General features: G+C 37.3%; 1 protein-coding gene and 1 long non-coding RNA gene across 13 annotated transcripts in view; one reads left to right on the top strand and one right to left on the bottom strand.

The window, feature by feature from the left end:
* Positions 1 to 19,114, top strand: part of kcnma1a (potassium large conductance calcium-activated channel, subfamily M, alpha member 1a) — a 243,605-nt gene that overhangs the window by 156,815 nt on the left and 67,676 nt on the right. For all 12 annotated transcript variants that reach the window (XM_077197115.1, XM_077197118.1, XM_077197117.1 and 9 more), the window contains exons 4-8: positions 971 to 1,064; positions 1,233 to 1,344; positions 16,549 to 16,624; positions 17,567 to 17,642; positions 18,050 to 18,220. In XM_077197115.1, coding sequence (XP_077053230.1) covers positions 971 to 1,064; positions 1,233 to 1,344; positions 16,549 to 16,624; positions 17,567 to 17,642; positions 18,050 to 18,220 — 529 coding nt within the window. The remainder of the gene's footprint in view (positions 1 to 970; positions 1,065 to 1,232; positions 1,345 to 16,548; positions 16,625 to 17,566; positions 17,643 to 18,049; positions 18,221 to 19,114) is intronic.
* Positions 8,356 to 9,849, bottom strand: LOC143703091 (uncharacterized). Its single transcript, XR_013190723.1, has 3 exons — positions 9,699 to 9,849; positions 8,522 to 8,660; positions 8,356 to 8,406 (listed from the first exon to the last, which is right to left on the bottom strand). It is a non-coding gene; the product is annotated as an uncharacterized LOC143703091 (long non-coding RNA).

The following is a 19,114-nucleotide window of genomic DNA, read 5'->3' on the forward strand; positions in this document are numbered from 1 at the left end:
GTCACTTACATTTTGAATGGTCTAAGGGTGAGTAAGTTAACAGCAAAATCTAATTTTTGAGTGAACTATCACTTAAAGGCCAAAAGTAGCTAGATAAACTTGCATTATGGGCCCCTTTTTCCTTAATTTGGCTGTCTTTTCTTTAGTTTCATATTATTTATGTCTAGTGAATTTCAAGGCTGGTCTCTAAATTATTTCCTACATGAGATAATGCCAGTGAAAGGGCAGCACCACATTAACCTCAGCTCAAAGGGTTTTGGCTTATGAAATGAAGCCTCTTAATTAATTGAACCATTCAACAGTTGAGTTAACCATCCCAGTTGTACTGAATAAATCAGAAATGCTGTTATATTTTAAGATTTATTCTAAAAGATAAAGGCAACTGGTGCTTTAAGACAGTCCTGAATCATATCAATGTCTTTCAACGTTCCTGATGTTTTGACTGTGTCAAAATTTTTGAGATGTTTTGAACTTGCTGTGATGCATTGACATGTAATGTTTTAAAAAGGTATTATAATGCAATGTTATTGTCATTGTATTGAGTACAGAACCAATGTATATATATATATATCCAAAAGTATGCAAATAACAAATAACACAGTATGCAAATAAATTATTGTATTTTTAAGGTATAAATATAACTATCATGCAAATTAATCTTGTATTATTTATGTAAACTTTTATTTAGGTTATATAAGAGTAGTATATATAAATATATAGTCTGGAAAAGTATGACAAAAAGGCAAGTTTGATAATGTTACAGGGTGTGTTTTATATTATATGTGCATATTTATATTTAGATTATGTATTTATAATCAGAAAGAAAAGAAAATACATTGTGCATAAAAAACAAAACTATTTTTAGGACCATTCAGATTAAATTTGTATTTTGACATCATTTCCATGCCAATTAAATCATGAATCTGTTTTAAATTGAATTAACATTGTATTTATTTTTCTTTCTCCATAGTCCTATAGAATCCTGTCAGAATTTCTATAAAGACTTCACATTACAGATTGACATGGCATTCAATGTGTTCTTCTTACTCTACTTTGGCCTGCGTGTAAGTACACATTTCATACTCAACATATTTCTATCACATTCTAAACACCCAGTAATATTTTTTGTCACCAATAACTTTTAATGTTTGACCAGACTTTTTTAATTCTAAAACATGATCCCCTTTAAAACGATGTAATATTGACCCGTTTTCCATTTCATCTTCTTCCAGTTCATAGCAGCCAATGATAAGCTGTGGTTCTGGTTGGAGGTGAACTCAGTGGTGGACTTCTTCACCGTACCGCCCGTGTTCGTGTCAGTTTATCTGAACAGGAGCTGGCTGGGTAAGTCTCCAAACACTCCTCACTCCCCTTTCCCTCTCCTGACCCTCCTGTCAGACCCTGAACCACAGGGCAGCAGTCACAGAAACAGATCAAACTACAGATAGAGGAGACAAAGGCCAAACTGATGATGAGACCAGGGCAAATGTTTGAACAGGAGATTTTTTTGATTATGAAGCCAAGCTGCCTTGGTTTGTTGTCACTTTGTCATGGGAAACCCAAGAATAGCTACAAAATGTCTTGGCTTGGAAATTTGGCAAACTGCAAAGATGACCGTGTGGCTTAGGTGAAGAAAGGCTGAGAAGGATGTTAAGAACGTGAGATGAATTGGGGCTTTAATCATGCTGGGATAATCGCATCACCAGGCTTCTCAACCGGCGAGAGGCACACTGACCAACATAAGCCAGAATGGACTAGCTTTTTAAATCTTGCTTCTCTGAACTGGGCTTACAAAAATGTGAGATTTGGAAAAGGGAAAGTGTACGTTCCTGTATAAGGCCTCCTTTTGAGTAGCCAGTGGGGCGAGTAAGCACCTTCGGTTTGATGGTAAGGATTTCCCATCACAATATGTTTGTGTCAAAGTTGGGGTGAGTTACAGGTGAGACACGACTACGGTGTAAAGTGACTGGTGTGTGTGTCTGTGTGTGTGTGTGTGTGTGTGTGTGCCTGTGTATCCTGTTTCCAAAGAGGTTAGGAAAGCATCTCTGCTTTAGACTACTGAATGTACAGTCAATGTAAACACACTCGTTCATAACCGTTACGCCACCTGTGTCATTGGTGCTTTCCAAAACAACTGTAAAAAGAATGCCGCCCTTCCTCAAACACCAAAAAAACAGTAGTTAATAATTAAGTACTTTGGTAGCCAGCTTTAGAGAACTGTCATCTTCTGCCATGGTGATGTTTGAATAATGCATTAGAAAAGCAGAAGTTCATCAAAAAATCTGTAATTTTAATGGTGTTCCTCCCTACCGAGCCTTTAAATGAAAATCAAATAAAAGCTGCTATCAACATCCACCTAATAACAGCTGTTTGGCTGAGCGGCATATGTAAACAACTGAGGACTTGCCCGTGCAGTCCAAATGCTGAGGAAGTTTGAGCGCTGAACACGTTAAAAGCTCGAAACCATCAGGAGTATAATGGTTTGGAGGCAGACCAATTTTGTAATCAGAGTGTGTTTCCTTACTTCACAGATGTCATTTCACACGTCCACAATTTCAGGCATTGTCGTCTACTGTTTACACAACAGCGTTGACGCTTGTAGAAGCATCATGATTACAATATTTACGGGATGCAGAATTTTAATCAGAAGAAACTGACTTTAGCTTCAGTTTTCCTTTTTTTAAGCTGTCAAACCCCAATTGAATGGGTAGTAAAAGATGAAATAAATTGATTATATATAATAAATAATTGAGATTTGGACAAGTCCCAATTATGTTAAACTTTAAAGGCAGTATATACTGTACACTACCGTTCAAAAGGAGTCAGGATTTTTTTTTTTTTTTTGGAAAGATATTAATTGTGGGCACATTAAATTGTTTAAAAGTTAAAGACAATTATAATGTTACATGATTTCTATTTCAAATAAATACTGTTTTTTAGAATTTTCTATTCTTCATAGTATTCTGAAATATATTAGTTTCCACAAACATATTAACTGTGTTCAACATTGATCATAATGTTTCTTGAGGAGCAAATCAGCATATCAGAATGATTTCTGAAGGATTGATACTGAAGACTGGAGAAATTATGCTGAAAATTCGGCTCTACCATCACATGAATACATTTAATGTGTAATTTGCAATGATGCACATTGATGTAATACTGTTTACATTTTTTAAAACTAAAGCCTGTTAAACTCTCCAGTGGACAAATCACACTCTGTGCCATACCTAGTAAACCTGTGAAGTATGGATATAAAACACAGAATGAATGTGCTCCTGGTACTTTTGGGGACATGGGCCTGTCTTGAAGAATAAAGCCATCTCAAAGACCAAAGACTGCTCTCACAGAACAGAGAGACAAATTCTCAGACATGATGAAAGACTGTGAAACAGCCGGCATATGAAATCTGGAGCAACATCAGCCACGTGTCCTACACCATCAGCAAACTGAATGGAGGGAAGGACAGTGGTCATATGTTACATAATGATGATATACAGCAGATCAGAAGTATATTAATCTCAGCGAAAAGAGCTTTTAGAGAACAAACAGCATAATAAACATTGAGGAATTGTCAGGCCCTCGGGACCAAGCACTCCTGGACTAAGGATAACTATCCTGCTCTTAATTTCCACCAGGAGAAATCATAATCAGACCCTTTTATAAAATGTTTGGTACATTGCTAGTTGTTTATCGCAACCCTGTTAACCCTGGCGAAACGCATATAAAATAAAGCCAAATGTATGGAAGAAATTTAATGACAAATGTTTTTGAAACCAAAAAGCTTGCACTAATTGAAAAAATATGCAGTGCACTAACTGTGCTTGCATTTTAATGCATTGTATTTTTAAGGTTTGCATTTTTATGGGCTGAAATTCAACATGGTTGTAAATTTAAGCTTTGCATATTTCAATTCAAAACATTTCACACACATTGTCAAGAACTATTGTATTCTGGACCCCCGGATCCCACCCTGTAAAGGAAACTATGATGGATCATAATTAAATCTGCTGTAGGGACTGTCAAAGACCGGCATATGAGTGAACCTTGGCTACCATTCACACTCTGATTAAAGCAAAGTTTTGACTAAAGCAAAATTTGAAGGGTATGCAGAGACCCTCTTCTGGGAAATAGAAATGAATCTTCTCAAAGCAGTGCAGGAGAATATTTTTAAAGAAGAGTGTTGTGTATGGATTAGCACGAGGCTCTTATACAACACTAGCTTCCTTCATCTTTGCAATCAATTAACAACACGTACTTGACTCTGAAATGGAGACGTTTTGTGAGTTTAAGTCCTCTTCCATAGGCTGTATTGGTCTGGGAAGAGAAGGCATTAATCACAGTGGCTTATGTGTAGATCTTGTGCATATTAATTGAGAGAGACTCCTAGGTTCACTCTAGATTTTATTGTTATTTCCAGGGCCATTAAAATGCTCGGCTTCAGTGATGTACTGTAGTCTTTTCCGTACTTCTCTTTTGTAAGGGGGTTTGCCTGAATGACATGTGATAGCTTGAAGCTACAAACCATTTTAAACAAAATGAAACATTCTAATTTAGAATTGTGATAAATACACATTACCGTTCAAAAGATTTTTTTATGTCTTTGAAAGAAGTATCTTATTCTCACCAAAGCTGCATTTATTTGATTGAAAATACAGTAAAAACACGAGTATAGTAAAATATTATTATAATTTAAAATAACGGTGTTCTATGTTTATATATTTTAAAGTGTAAAGTCACATAAGCCTGCAGAAATCATTCTGATATGCTGATTTGGTGCTCAAGGAACATTTTGTATTATTATTAGTGTTAAAAACAGTTTGTGATAAATAAAAAAATCCACTATTATTTGATGAATAGAAAGTTCAAAAGTGTTTCTCTTTGGAGGTGGACAGCATGCGTAACTTTTGTTTTTGTTTGCTCGTATGATACATTTGCAACAGGGTTTAAACAAACAACCAAATGTACCCAATGCATTGTAAGAGTCTGATTCTGATTAATAAAAAAGTAAGAAAGTGGTATTTACTAATAGCATGTTAGTAGTTGAGTACTTACATATGTAAGTGGAAACCACCTCAGTGGTTACGGGTTCTGATCTACTCTATACAACTTTTGAATTTAATAAATCAATTTCTGACAATGTAATTTAGTAGATGTATATCAAAGTTATTTGTTTTCTGATGGAGTTTGTGGTGGTTGATTCTCACCATCAGTGGTCCCAGTCCATCCCTAATGATGTGGATACTATCTACTACTGCCATCTGGTGGTTTGAAGCAGTATTGTGCCACACTACTGGAACTACAAGATTCTCGGTTAGGAATAAGAGTCGTATGACCAGAAGAAGAAAAATTAGTGAAGGAAACTAATTTGTGCTTTAAGCCTCTTTCATATATAAAACCCTCTCTCACATGGCAGGCTTCAGTACATGCCTGCGCGGATGCATTCTGGGAGAAACGAGTGACGAGTAATCCCGGCGGCCCTTTATCCCATATAAACATGTTCAGTATTCCCTGATTGAGAAAAAGAACCAGTGGTTTGTGACTGTACCACACGTGACATGCTGTTGGTCTGTGGGCCTGCAGATGTGAATGAAATAGTCGGAATTAGCATCTGTCCATACAACACATGTCCATTAATCCTGCTTCAGTGCACAGCACTGGGCTACTCTCCTGGATCCTGTGCCAGGGGCCTTTCAGCTGCTGAGACAGAAACATGCTATCAGGTTCACCAAAGGTTCATGCTCACTTAAAAAAGTTGGGTTAAAAACGACCCAACAGCTAACCCAATGGTGGGTTGATATAGCACCGACCTATTGTTGGGTTATTTTAACCCAATAAATTAGGTAACTAGTTTTACCCAATAAATTGGGTTACAAATAACTAATCTGTTGGGTTATTTGGCCAAAATGCTTTAATAAACCTATTATTAATATTAATTATAATTACTATTATTGCCATGTAAATAAATAACTCACAACTTAAGTATATTAACAATGCTTTATTTACATTCAATTAGACATTGCATTCAAAAGTAATTGTTGCAATTGTTTTGATGTACTTACCTAAAGGTAAGAAATTGTTTCAATAAATAAAATAAAAAAAGTAATGCAATTATAAACTGCCTCATAAGGCGACGTGTTGAGGGAACACCTCCAGGCACAGAATATTAATGTTAAAATTAATTTAGAGTTATGTTTTAAGTTCTAGGAAACATGGAACACAAAAACACAAATAAACAGTTGTAGTCAAGTCAAGTCACCTTTATTTATATAGCGCTTTTTACAATACAAATTGTTTCAAAGCAGCTTTACAGAGATAACTGGAAAGTAAAGTTGTAATAGTATTGTTAAATTCAAAATTAAATTTTAAATGTCCCCAACTAAGCAAGCCAAAAGCCAATGGCGAATAAAGGCAAAAAAAGGCGACAGTGGCAAGGAACCAAAACTCCATCAGGTTAACGAGTGGAGAAAAAAAACTTGGGAGAACCCAGGCTCAGTCAGGGGGGCCAGTCCTCCTTTGGCCAACAAACGAACTGTGTATGATTATGATTTAGGCGGCATAATAGGTCAGAAGTCAGATTGGATCAGAACTTTCACAATATTTATTCAGTTCATCTGATTAGTGGTCGGAGTCATCACGCCGGTATGGAGATGAGTTTGTTGAGGTGTCCATGATGCCTTCACAGTGTTGATGAGGCTGGCACTTCAGGGATGCGTTGTCATCGTGTCCATGTGATGGTCCTTCCTCAGATCTGGATACGGCCTGGATCTGCCAGTTTGCGGTAAACCTTGGGATAAACAGAGAGACTAATATTAGCCTAGACGCCATCCTTCTTATGATGTACTAAGTACATCAGGATTTATCGGAAGTGTTCCCGGTTCCAGCTGATCTAAACTATGCAGCCTAACATTGAATTATAGCAATCTATAATGTGTTATGTGAATGCTAAGCCAAAGAGATGTGTTTTTAGTCTAGATTTGAACTGACAGACTGTGTCTACTTCCCGGAACATGTTAGGAAGATTGTTCCAAAGTTTTGGTGCCAAGTAGTAAAAGGATCTACCCCCAGCAGTTGATTTTGATATTCTAGGTATTATCAACTGGCCAGAATTTTGAGATCGCAATAGACGTGAAGGACTATAATGGGTTTAGAGCTCGCTCAAATACAGGGTAGCAAAACCATTTAGTACTTTGTAAGTAATCAGCAATATTTTAAAATGTATATGATGTTTAATAATGCAGTGTTGACAGAACCGGGCTAATATGGTCAAGCTTCCTGGTTCTGGTAAGAACTCTAGTGGCTGCGTTTTGGACCAGTTGTAGTTTGTTTATTAAGCGTGCAGGGCAACCACCCAGTAGAGCATTACAATAATCTAGCCTTGAGGTCATGAACGCATGAACTAGTTGTTCCGCATTTGTCAATGAGAGCATATGACGTAATTTAGATATATTTTTAAGATGGAAAAATGCGCTTTTACAGATACTAGACACGTGACTTTCAAATGAGAGATTGGTATCAAAGAGCACACCCAGGTTCCTAACTGACGACGAAGACTTAACAGAGCAGGCATCAAGTGTTAAACAGTATTATTGGATATTGCGTGTGGAAGTTTTTTGTCCAATAATTAGAATCTGTGTTTTTTCAGAATTTAGTAGTAGGAAATTACTAGTCATCCAATTTTTTATATCAGCTATGCATTCGTTAATTTTGTGAATTGGTAAGTTTCATTAGGTTTTGAGGTTTTGAGAGCTGAGTATCATCAGCATAACAGTAAAAACTAATTCCATGTTTCCTAATGATATCTACTAATGGTAGCAAGTACAGAGTGAACAGCAGCGGTCCTAGTACTGAGCCTTGTGGTACGACATACTGAACTTTTGACTGATAGAGTGCCGATAGTTATGACGTCAATTTGTAGGACAACTCGGAAGTTAGCAGTGCATGGGTTCCCTCGATCGAAAAGCTATCCATTTTCCCCATAGACTTTTGGAAAATCGTAAAAAATAAGATCTGTGTTCAACAAAGAGTTGTGACACGTTTTGTCTATCCAGATAATCTTTACAAGTTAATCCAAAATGTATACATTCTGAAGCCTATATAAAGTTTTAAAAACCACAAGCAGACACAATAAAGTTTAAAAAACCAATAGCAGGCTATAACTGGGGGGTTTTATGTCATAGATCAAAACGTGAAAATATTAAGAGGCTTTGTTAACCACAGACCTTATTTCAGGAGATTTAGCAAAAACCGATTCAAAAAACCCATAGACTTTAGGGCGAGAGAACCGGAAGTGCTAAAATGCTAACTCACTTCCGCGTTTTGGCCTACAAAGTGACATCATAACTTTGGCACTCTATGGAGGAAAGATAGCTGGCAGGGTTTTTAAAGCAACATCTCCAAGAGTGTCTTTACATAAAACAGAAAGAACAATGGATTAATCTTTAAACAAGTGCATTATATTATAGACAAAATATTATAACTTGACATGAAAGTACAGAGCTGTTGTGCAGGAATTTCTCACCGGAAGAAATGTTAGTCTGAACAGGAAGAAGATCCAAGGCTCTCTTCTCAGTCCTGCAATATGAAAGGATTCGCTGAGATGCATGTCCCCAAATTTCAAAAAGTTTATCTTTGGCATGTGGGTATAAAATACCAAAGTCCTGAGCAATCTAAAAATTAATAAAGAAAAAGAAAAGTTAAAACACACCAACACCTCATATGTAAGGGATAATGTAGAGCGAGGCGGTTGTTATAGTGAATACAACCCCGACAGGCTGATTATGACCCCGACGTGAAGCGGAGCTTGAATCAGCCTGAAGGGGTTGTATTCGGTATAACAACCGCCTCGCATTATCCCGCTTATTACATGGCTACCTACCAAATACATCAATAATTTGACACAAAACATTGATTTAAAAAGGAGTTTATTGATTTAAAAACGATTGTATTGCTTCCGCTAAAGAAAAAAGTCTGTTCCGTAACTACAGTTAGAATCCTGCGTCCATGGCAACGCTCTGTTTTTCATGGCAACGGTGTGTTATACTTAGCAGTGGTCTGTTATCAAGAAATAACACACCACATTCTACATTAGAATTCAACCAAGCCATGTAATAAGGTGCAGTAACAATGAAAGTATGGACATCTGTTTATCAATATAAATATATATTATTATATTTTTTATTATTTATATTATTATTATTATTATTATTATTATAATATAGAGCTTCTGCAATTGCCATGTATTGTGGTAACTGACCTCCATTTAAAATGTCCTTTTACTACGATGTGTCATTTAAAAAGTAATAAGTTAAAGTTTATTAAAGGAATAAAGTCTTAACCAACCGTCATTTTATTTAATGGGCATGTGGCGATCTGAAAAGTGTTATGTAACTCAACTGACTATTGTAATAACTTACTATCTTATTGAGTAGTTATCTTTTTTGACTTTTAATCTTTATAGAGTTGTCTAGATAAAAAGGTTTTTTTTTTTAAGGAGGGTCCCGTCCGGTCGCATTTTCTTTAGGTCCGAAAAAAAGGACATGTCCGGGAAAAAGAGGACTTATGGTCACCCTAGTTTAACACTTTGTAGTATTTTAAATTCACACTGTAGTTTGGATAGCCCCATAGTGTTTATATCTATGGGATAGCCCAAGTAAACATTTGCGCTACAATGTAGGCCTTTATATAACACAGCATACCTTCTTCCTGTAACGTTAAGTGACTGCGATACTGGATGGATGGACCAGACTTCCCCTGCCTCTTGAAGCCGAGCGCGCCGGTTAATATCTGAAAATATTAATAACTTTCCCAAAAAGTATTGGAAAAAACATAGAAAGTTAGGAAGAGTATCACAACCGAGTAGGCTACTAAGAAATTGGCTGGCTATATGGCCATATTGGTGTCGTTAGTCGCAGATAGCGGACAAAAAGCAGTCATACAGGGGAGATATAAACATAAAAATAATTGGCCGAACATTTAGAACGAAAAACGGCAATAATACTATGTAAGAGCTTAAAGTCATGTTATAACGAAAAAAAAAAAGAAAAAAAAACATAGGCTACAATATGCATACTGTGTAGTGTAATATTAACTCACCCGTGTAACGTTATCTTCTGTCAGCTGTGGTGGTCAACCGTTGAAATTTGAATTTCAACCTAACGGGCTGCGTTGTTATAGAAACAACCCAATAAATGTTCCGAATAACCCAACAGAACGACCCACTATTTTTAACCCAGCTATTGGGTACACAAAATAACCCAACGTTTTTTAGAGTGTGGGAAATTACTGATGCACAACGTATATACAAATATACTGTATATACCTATATATATACATATATATATATATATATATATATATATATATACTGGCATCGGGGATCGGGTCGATACTGTCCTCATATACTCGTACTCGTACTCATAAAAATTTGCCGATACCAAGCCCCGATACCACATACATTTTGCGAAACGAAATTGGGCGCCGCGAGTGCTTTGTCGAGGTGAACTGAGGCATAGGGACGTGCACTCCCAACGCAATAGAGTGCGGCACGGCACTAGATTTGATGGCCGAGTGCGAGTGCGGGCGCGGGCGGTAATGCACTCACTCTGTGTGCGGGTTGCGGGAGAATAAAACAATTTGCTGGACTCCCGCAAACTAGAAATATCTATGAATACAACATAATAAAACAAATAGATTTGTATTCATCAGTTGCAGAAAAGCAAGAAGAACAACTAAAACAAAATAGAAACTATTTAAAGGCCAGAGTTTCTTTTCATAACATGTTTGCAGCATTGAGCGATGTAGCCCATCACAAACATGTGTGTTGATTTCTTGAACGCAATGGCCAATCAGAAGCATTTAAGATAGACTCCCCTCACCGCTCAAAACTTTTTTGTTCAGTGCTGAATTCTGTATGCTGGCAAATCCTCTAATTACAACAACAAGTGTAGATATTATGAAAGATTCATTGTGCAGTCAGCTTCATTGATAATAACAGATTTGTGAGATTGCTATGAACTGTCAGCTTTTTAGGAATTAGGCTGTTAAGGGAGCGCACTTTGCGTGCATTCAGTAATGTCAGACCATGCACGCAGTAACTGCTTGCTTTTGTGTTAAATTAACAGTGGTTTGTGTGTTAATATATTTATTATTTTACTCATTATTATTTATTTTTAGACTTGTTAAAACAAGCAGAGAAGAAAATAAAAACAGTCTTCTAACCTGTGTTCTAAAATAGTCTTCTGTCTTCTTTTCTGGGAGCCTATAGTTACTTTTGCGGTAGAAATATCGGTATTGGTACTCGGTATCGTCAAGTACACAAATGTAAATACCCGTACTCGTATCGGTTTGAAAAAAATGGTATCGGGCCATCCCTAATAACAATACATAGTAACAAACAGCAGTATTTAGCTTTATAAACTACTGTTCTAAAGTTTGTTATCACTAACATTTTTTAACGTTTTTGTTAGATGATTTAAAAATACAAATCTTTTGTAAAAATATAAATGTCTTTACGGTATTTTTGCTCAATTTAATTTTGTTATCTCTAAGATTTTTTAACATTTTTGTAAGATGATTTAAAAATACAAATCTTTTGTAAAAATCTAAATGTCTTTACGGTATTTTTGCTCAATTTAATTTCTTTCACAGACCCCCTAGGAAGTCGAGGAAGGTCTCGGTTTTTAATTTTTGTTACAAACTGTTAACACATTGGCGCAAAAAAGCGATTAATGCATTAAAATTCGTACATATTGCCCCTTTAAGTGACTTGGAACAGATTGAAAATAGCGTTTCTCTTGCAAAGCGCACAGTAGACTCAATGAGAATTAGAAATAATATGTTGCTCTGCTGGTATAACAAGACTTGGCACATACATATTGTGTAAAATAATCAGTTTTAAAAATTACATTTAATACTTTACTTTATTTTGACATTTGGTTGTATTGAATAAACTTAAAGTATGTCTGTAATGATTTTTTTTTGTATGCCATCTTGGATTCATTGTTAGCACTGAGCTTGCCACAGTACATTCTTGGATCGTCTTCTCTTGAAAGGATACGTGCGAAGCTGCCTTAGAATGTTGTCAAAATGAGTTCCATGAGATCTTAGATGGCACATAATGTTGACAACAGCCTAACTTTTGAAGCAGACTTTGTATCAGGAGCGTTCCTAATGCCTTAAAGGAATATTTCAGAAAAATAGAAATTCTAATCTTTTCTCATGTCATTTCAAACCTGTATGAGATACTTTCTTCTACTGAACAACAACAACAAAACATATTTTGAGAAATTAGTGTTCTTCCATGCAATGACAGTCAGTGGTCACCTAAACTGTTTGGTTATTAACATATCAAAATATCTTCTTTTATGACACTTTTGAAGTACAGCGAATATAGATAAGATCAACAGCAGGATTACGCCACTTCATTTGGTAAGCAATTATTGCTATGAAATGTATTATCTTTCCAGCATAACAATCCCACTGCACAGCAGTTATCAGTAAAATAAAAATAAACAAATAAAAAACTTCAAGTACAACCTCAGTGATTATTTCAGTTTTGTTTTTTTCTTTCCATTTCTGTTTTCATTTTAACAGATCTAAATCTCTAGTCACCTCACTTAAACAGAGAGGAAATCAAAGGCAAGATACGTGCGTGGGAGTTTAATATTGAAAAGATCAGACTAAATACGTCTGAAATTGTGGCTGAAATCAGATTTTCAGCCAATGACAGGTGTCTCAGTCTAAGCTTGAAGGGTTTTTAATATTGTTAAACAGTTTTTTAGACACATTCTGGCGTTCACGCTCTATGAGACACTCTATGCTCTATCTCTTTTTCTCTGAGTCCAAATTTGATTTTTTTTTTTTTTTGGATCAAGTAAATTGTACATTTTAGAAGTTCTAAGGGAAATATCACATTCTTCTACATTTCTGAATTCCTAAAAGAGTAGGATCAAATCTGAGGATCTCAGAATCATGATCTCCAGTAAGCTGCTAGTGTTGCGGGGCCCGCGGGGTGCTCTGGTCACTGAAACCGTTCAAGAGAGCGTACGGCGCAAAAAGTCGTGTGGTGAGCTGTTTCAGAACGGTTACCGTATGAAGTTGGGCCCAGGGCAGACTCCAGAAGGCAGGAGTGACAGTCAGAGCTCTTTTTTTTACTGCCTCTATGTGCTGTCTAAATGGGGTAAGACATCCTTTCTAGGGAACTTCTATTTAGTTTAAGTCTGTATTTGTTGTAACTGTGCAATGTTTGTTTACATTTTTCACTTAATGACTGTAAGAAGTTTTATTGAGGTGTTTTTGTTTCCTGTTGCTGAAGATAACCTTAAACTTGAAGTCAAATATTTCTGCAAAGAGAAAGCTGAATCCTGTCAGGACTTGATGCCCGCTCTCAAATTATATATTGAAAGGCCTATGGGTTTAGCGTCAGTATCTGTTCTATGTTTTATGATAGAAATGCTTCAGCAACAGTAATATAGTAATTTCTATCAGACATACAAATGAAACAATGCAGAATCTAAATGAGACTGATGAAACTGTGATCGCGAGATTAATCCAATCCGTTACACTTTAAATTGGTAAATTGTTCAAGTCAATCGTCCATCGAAAAGCATCCAATAGCACTTTCTGTCCAAAAGCGTTAAATTTGTATGTGAAAAGCGTAAAAATGTTGATATGTGTGGGTATATATATATATATATATATATATATATATATATATACAGGTCCTTCTAAAAAAATTAGCATATTGTGATAAAGTTCATTATTTTCCATAATGTAATGATAAAAATTAAACTTTCATATATTTTAGATTCATTGCACACCAACTGAAATATTTCAGGTCTTTTATTGTTTTAATACTGATGATTTTAGCATACAGCTCATGAGAAACCCAAAATTCCTGTCTCAAAAAATTAGCATATTTCATCCGACCAATAAAATAAGTGTTTTTAATACAAATAAAAAGTCAACCTTCAAATAATTATGTTCAGTTATGCACTCAATACTTGGTCGGGAATCCTTTTGCAGAAATGACTGCTTCAATGCGGCGTGGCATGGAGGCAATCAGCCTGTGGCACTGCTGAGGTGTTATGGAGGCCCAGGATGCTTCGATAGCGGCCTTAAGCTCATCCAGAGTGTTGGGACTTGCGTCTCTCAACTTTCTCTTCACAATATCCCACAGATTCTCTATGGGGTTCAGGTCAGGAGAGTTGGCAGGCCAATTGAGCACAGTAATACCATGGTCAGTAAACCATTTACCAGTGGTTTTGGCACTGTGAGCAGGTGCCAGGTCGTGCTGAAAAAAGAAATCTTCATCTCCATAAAGCTTTTCAGCAGATGGAAGCATGAAGTGCTCCAAAATCTCCTGATAGCTAGCTGCATTGACCCTGCCCTTGATAAAACACAGTGGACCAACACCAGCAGCTGACATGGCACCCCAGACCATCACTGACTGTGGGTGCTTGACACTGGACTTCAGGCATTTTGGCATTTCCTTCTCCCCAGTCTTCCTCCAGACTCTGGCACCTTGATTTCCGAATGACATGCAAAACTGAGCAACAGTCCAGTGCTGCTTCTCTGTAGCCCAGGTCAGGTGCTTCTGCCGCTGTTTCTGGTTCAAACGTGGCTTGACCTGGGGAATGCGGCACCTGTAGCCCATTTCCTGCACACGCCTGTGCACGGTGGCTCTGGATGTTTCTACTCCAGACTCAGTCCACTGCTTCCGCAGGTCCCCCAAGGTCTGGAATCGGTCCTTCTCCATAATCTTCCTCAGGGTCCGGTCACCTCTTCTCGTTGTGCAGCGTTTTTTGCCACACTTTTTCCTTCCCACAGACTTCCCACTGAGGTGCCTTGATACAGCACTCTGGGAACAGCCTATTTGTTCAGAAATTTCTTTCTGTCTTACCCTCTTGCTTGAGGGTGTCAATGATGGCCTTCTGGACAGCAGTCAGGTCGGCAGTCTTACCCATGATTGCGGTTTTGAGTAATGAAACAGGCTGGGAGTTTTTAAAAGCCTCAGGAATCTTTTGCAGGTGTTTAGAGTTAATTAGTTGATTCAGATGATTAGGTTAATAGCTCGTTTAGAGACCCTTTTCATGATATGCTAATTTTTTGAGATAGGAATTTTGGGTTTTCATGAGCTGTATGCCAAAATCATCAGTATTAAAACAATAAAAGACCTGAAATATTTCAGTTGGTGTGCAATGAATCTAAAATATATGAAAGTTTAATTTTTATCATTACATTATGGAAAATAATGAACTTTATCACAATATGCTAATTTTTTGAGAAGGACCTGTATATATATATATATATTGTTTACATCAGACTTCGCCTGAACGATCTGCCCTCCATCATTGTTCTTCAACATTGTCATGGTTTTGGCTCAAAAGGGGGGAGCTTCAACAGGTTAAAGAGCATTTTAGTTCTTCAAGATGTTGTGATGTGCTTCTCAATAGATTATGTTTTTGAGGCTGAAAGCAGGACAAAATTTCGGTTTATGTAAGAAGTCTGCTGAAGCAGGTTATTATTGTTCTCTAATCTGCTTTCACACACACACGCACGCACGCACGCACGCACGCACGCACGCACGCACGCACGCACACACACACACACACACACACACACACACACACACACACACACACACCATGTTCCATGGCTCTTCTAATATTACTAACATCATTGTCCTAGACATGTTTTAATAAGACGTCTAAACTTTTGTTAGGGATTTTAAAATATGAGATGTTCAGATTGCAAAATTTGTTTGTAAGGAATGGCAAAGTACCATACTACTCTTACCAGGAATGCAGTGTTTGCACACTATGCAGAAACTATCTGAATGAACTACTATATTTGCCAGAATGCAGAGTACACTTCATGGATTATTGTAACTCACAAGGCAATGTGCTTGACCTTTTCTTTTCCAGAAGAATAAATGGACTGAAAATATGTTTTATTTGTGACTCATTATATGACTGAGCTACTAAAATGTAGTCGTTTTAACATTTCATTGAAATTTGTGTGATGATAGTTGTGTGTAATATGCCAATGACCATTGAAGCAGTATACTGCTGTTTGACATGTTCATCATGGCATACTGTGTGTTGATTCACATACAGACTCATACATTTTTATTATTATTATTGTGACTTTTTGTCCTCCTCACCCTCCTAAAATGTATCTAAGAAATTATTTTGTGGATATACATACAAATATAAGGTTTAAAAATACGAGCAAGTAACACTAATACAAATCTTTAGTGCTTGGCTGTGATTTAAACAAGCTTTTTGACAATAATAATAATAATGATAATTTAAATAATAATAATAACATCAATTACAAAAAAAGATCCCTTTTGATATGTTCCATCTCAACTTTAAACACATCAATGCCAAAAAGAAAACTGAGCTTGACCAAGCCATTCATGGGGCCTTTAAAAACAAGTGTAGAATCTAGTATGCCATAACTTGGTGTTCTATTCTGAACATATAGATTGCTTTACAATAAAAAAATGTATTCATTCTTTTCTGCTTTTCTTCTCTCTTGTAGGTCTGAGGTTTCTAAGAGCCTTGAGATTGATACAGTTCTCAGAAATTTTACAGTTTTTGAATATCTTAAAAACAAGGTAAGGCCGACGACATATAACGCATCTCTCACTGTCCGTTTCAAAAGCTCCGCTCCGCTGGCATCAACACACAGTCTGTACGGTCTCTGGTGTCCGTTCCTTCACTTACCCAGACTTGACCAAGAAGTCTGCGCCGAATGTTTTACATTAATCCCACACTGTGTACACTTTTAGTGTGCTGTAGGTAAGAGAACAGGGCCGCCATCCACCCTGATGAATGCAAGAGTATGAAGCAGACAGGCCTCTGATTGATTCCTCCTCCGGCAGGCTGTCACACACATGACAGATCTCGTGGTATTTCGTAAAAAAATAAGTCAATGAATCAGAAAGGAAGTGGGGAAAAAGCAGTCAGCACCCAACTCAGTGGTTGTAAAACCGCTGGACGTTTCATTTATTTTAGCTGCTATCTCGTTTTTCATTCGGGGGAAATTGCTCAGATATATCACACTGAACTGACACAGCTGTCAACAGGACGTTACATTTCCACCACTGTATTTTCTCTCATTGGCTGCTAAAGAAGGGGTGTTCACATTGAAGTGACCAGAAGGCTTTCATTTTCAGTGAGAGTGGCAATTTGAGGTGACAGAACCGTTGCCGACATAACAAAGTTGGGGTCATCTTTACGCAAAACGCACAGCGACATGATGTGCCGACTACCAATGAGAGAACTAGCATGCAATCCACCCCCGACACGCTGTAGAGTAGAAACCAACAGTGTGAACGCCTCTTTAGATATGCGCTGGTCATCCTCGGATCCCACTGTCTTCTGATTTGTTTGCTGATAACTTGTGTGTTCACTCCCAGTGAGCAGCGTTACGGCAAGGCGCGGCTGGAAGCGGCCCGCTCGTGTGTGTGTTGGGCTCAGTAGATGACTGACTGATCTGTACGTCAGTGTGATGCGTCTCACTTTGAGAGGTTTGATGTAACTCTCGTCTCTCACAGTAATTCCATCAAGCTGGTGAACCTGTGTTCCATCTTCATAAGCACATGGCTCACTGCTGCAGGATTCATTCATCTGGTGAGTGAAAAAACACACACACGCCCCCCCCTCTCCCCATGCCCCAGGAGAAACTGACAAAGAAAGTAGTGCACGTGCAGATTCGTGGGAGGAAAAAGCTTGTAAACGAGCGTCACGTCTGTCCCTTTGTGCCGTATATGGTTTGTGTTGTAGTTCATCTAAAGGTTTGGTGTTTTGTTGTTCCTTTTCTGTATTTTTATTATTATTATTATTTATTTTTTTATCAGGATGTGCCAGAGGACATCTGTGCCACTAGATGGCAGTAAAGACTCTGATTGCCACTAAATCCTCAGTTTAGTTTCTCTCACAATTCATTTTTGTGATTTTCTCTATGGACACTAGATGGCTGTAGAGGATCGTGTTTTGATCGCTCAGTAATTCTCTCTTCGCTCTCCTCTCCACTGCAGGTGGAAAACTCAGGGGATCCATGGGAAAACTTTCAAAACTCTCAACCGCTCTCATATTGGGAATGTGTGTACTTATTAATGGTCACTATGTCCACTGTGGGATATGGAGACGTCTATGCAAGAACCACTCTTGGACGCCTTTTCATGGTCTTCTTCATTCTTGGTGGTCTGGTAAAAACACTTTTCCTCTTGTTGGCACTCTATGCACCCCTCCTGCACCCCTTCCCCTGCCCCATGCAAACACCTTGCTCCAACTACCATGTAAAAATAAGACAACACCTCTGATTTGACTCTCATAACTGTCGTCTTTCCACAGTCTTCATAATGGCCCAAATTATAACGCTGTTTTTACCATATTGTATACGTCCACTGTCTTTGTAACGTTTGCACCCCTGCCTTTAAAATCCATTACCTTGTTTTAACATTACAGCCCAAGTTAAGATGAAATGTACATGTATTGTGTAAATTCTTGTAGATGCTATATGAAACTACCACTCATGTTTATTACATTTAAAATAGTCTTTAATTAAAAGAATGTATTTTGACAGTAATGTTGTTGCTATTCTCTTAAAACAGTTTTGCGGTTTCAGGAGATCCCATCCTTCTGTTTCCCTCCCCGAATTCCAACAAACACAGTGGCAGGCGGATGGCCCATAGTCCTGCTTGAGCGTCTCCATAGCAACAGCAGCCACAAACACTCAAAGAGTGCATTTACACCAGCGCAACTTCAGATGGTGATAAAGAAAAATATACATAGCAATGACACAGATGAAGGCTAGCTGTGTATGTTTTGCAGGAATTTTTTGTTAAACTGATTTAGAAGAGGAGAACGGCAAATAAATGAGAGATAAGCAGCTGGGATTAGTAGATTTAGTTCGATTTTAATTAGATTTGATCAGTTTACGATTTCAAACTGGAATTTACATTTCTTAAGTTCAGCTTAAAAGAGTGTAGTTATAAAGGATATATAATTATATAATACATACTATCATTCAAATCCTATCAGATAGGCCTGCTCTCATTTATATAATAATTATTGCATAAGACATAAAATACCGTAAAAAT

This window comes from Siphateles boraxobius, unplaced genomic scaffold (genome assembly GCF_051911475.1).
Source record: "Siphateles boraxobius isolate OS27281-9 unplaced genomic scaffold, OSU_SipBor_1 37, whole genome shotgun sequence".
NCBI classification, from domain to species: domain Eukaryota; kingdom Metazoa; phylum Chordata; class Actinopteri; order Cypriniformes; family Leuciscidae; genus Siphateles; species Siphateles boraxobius.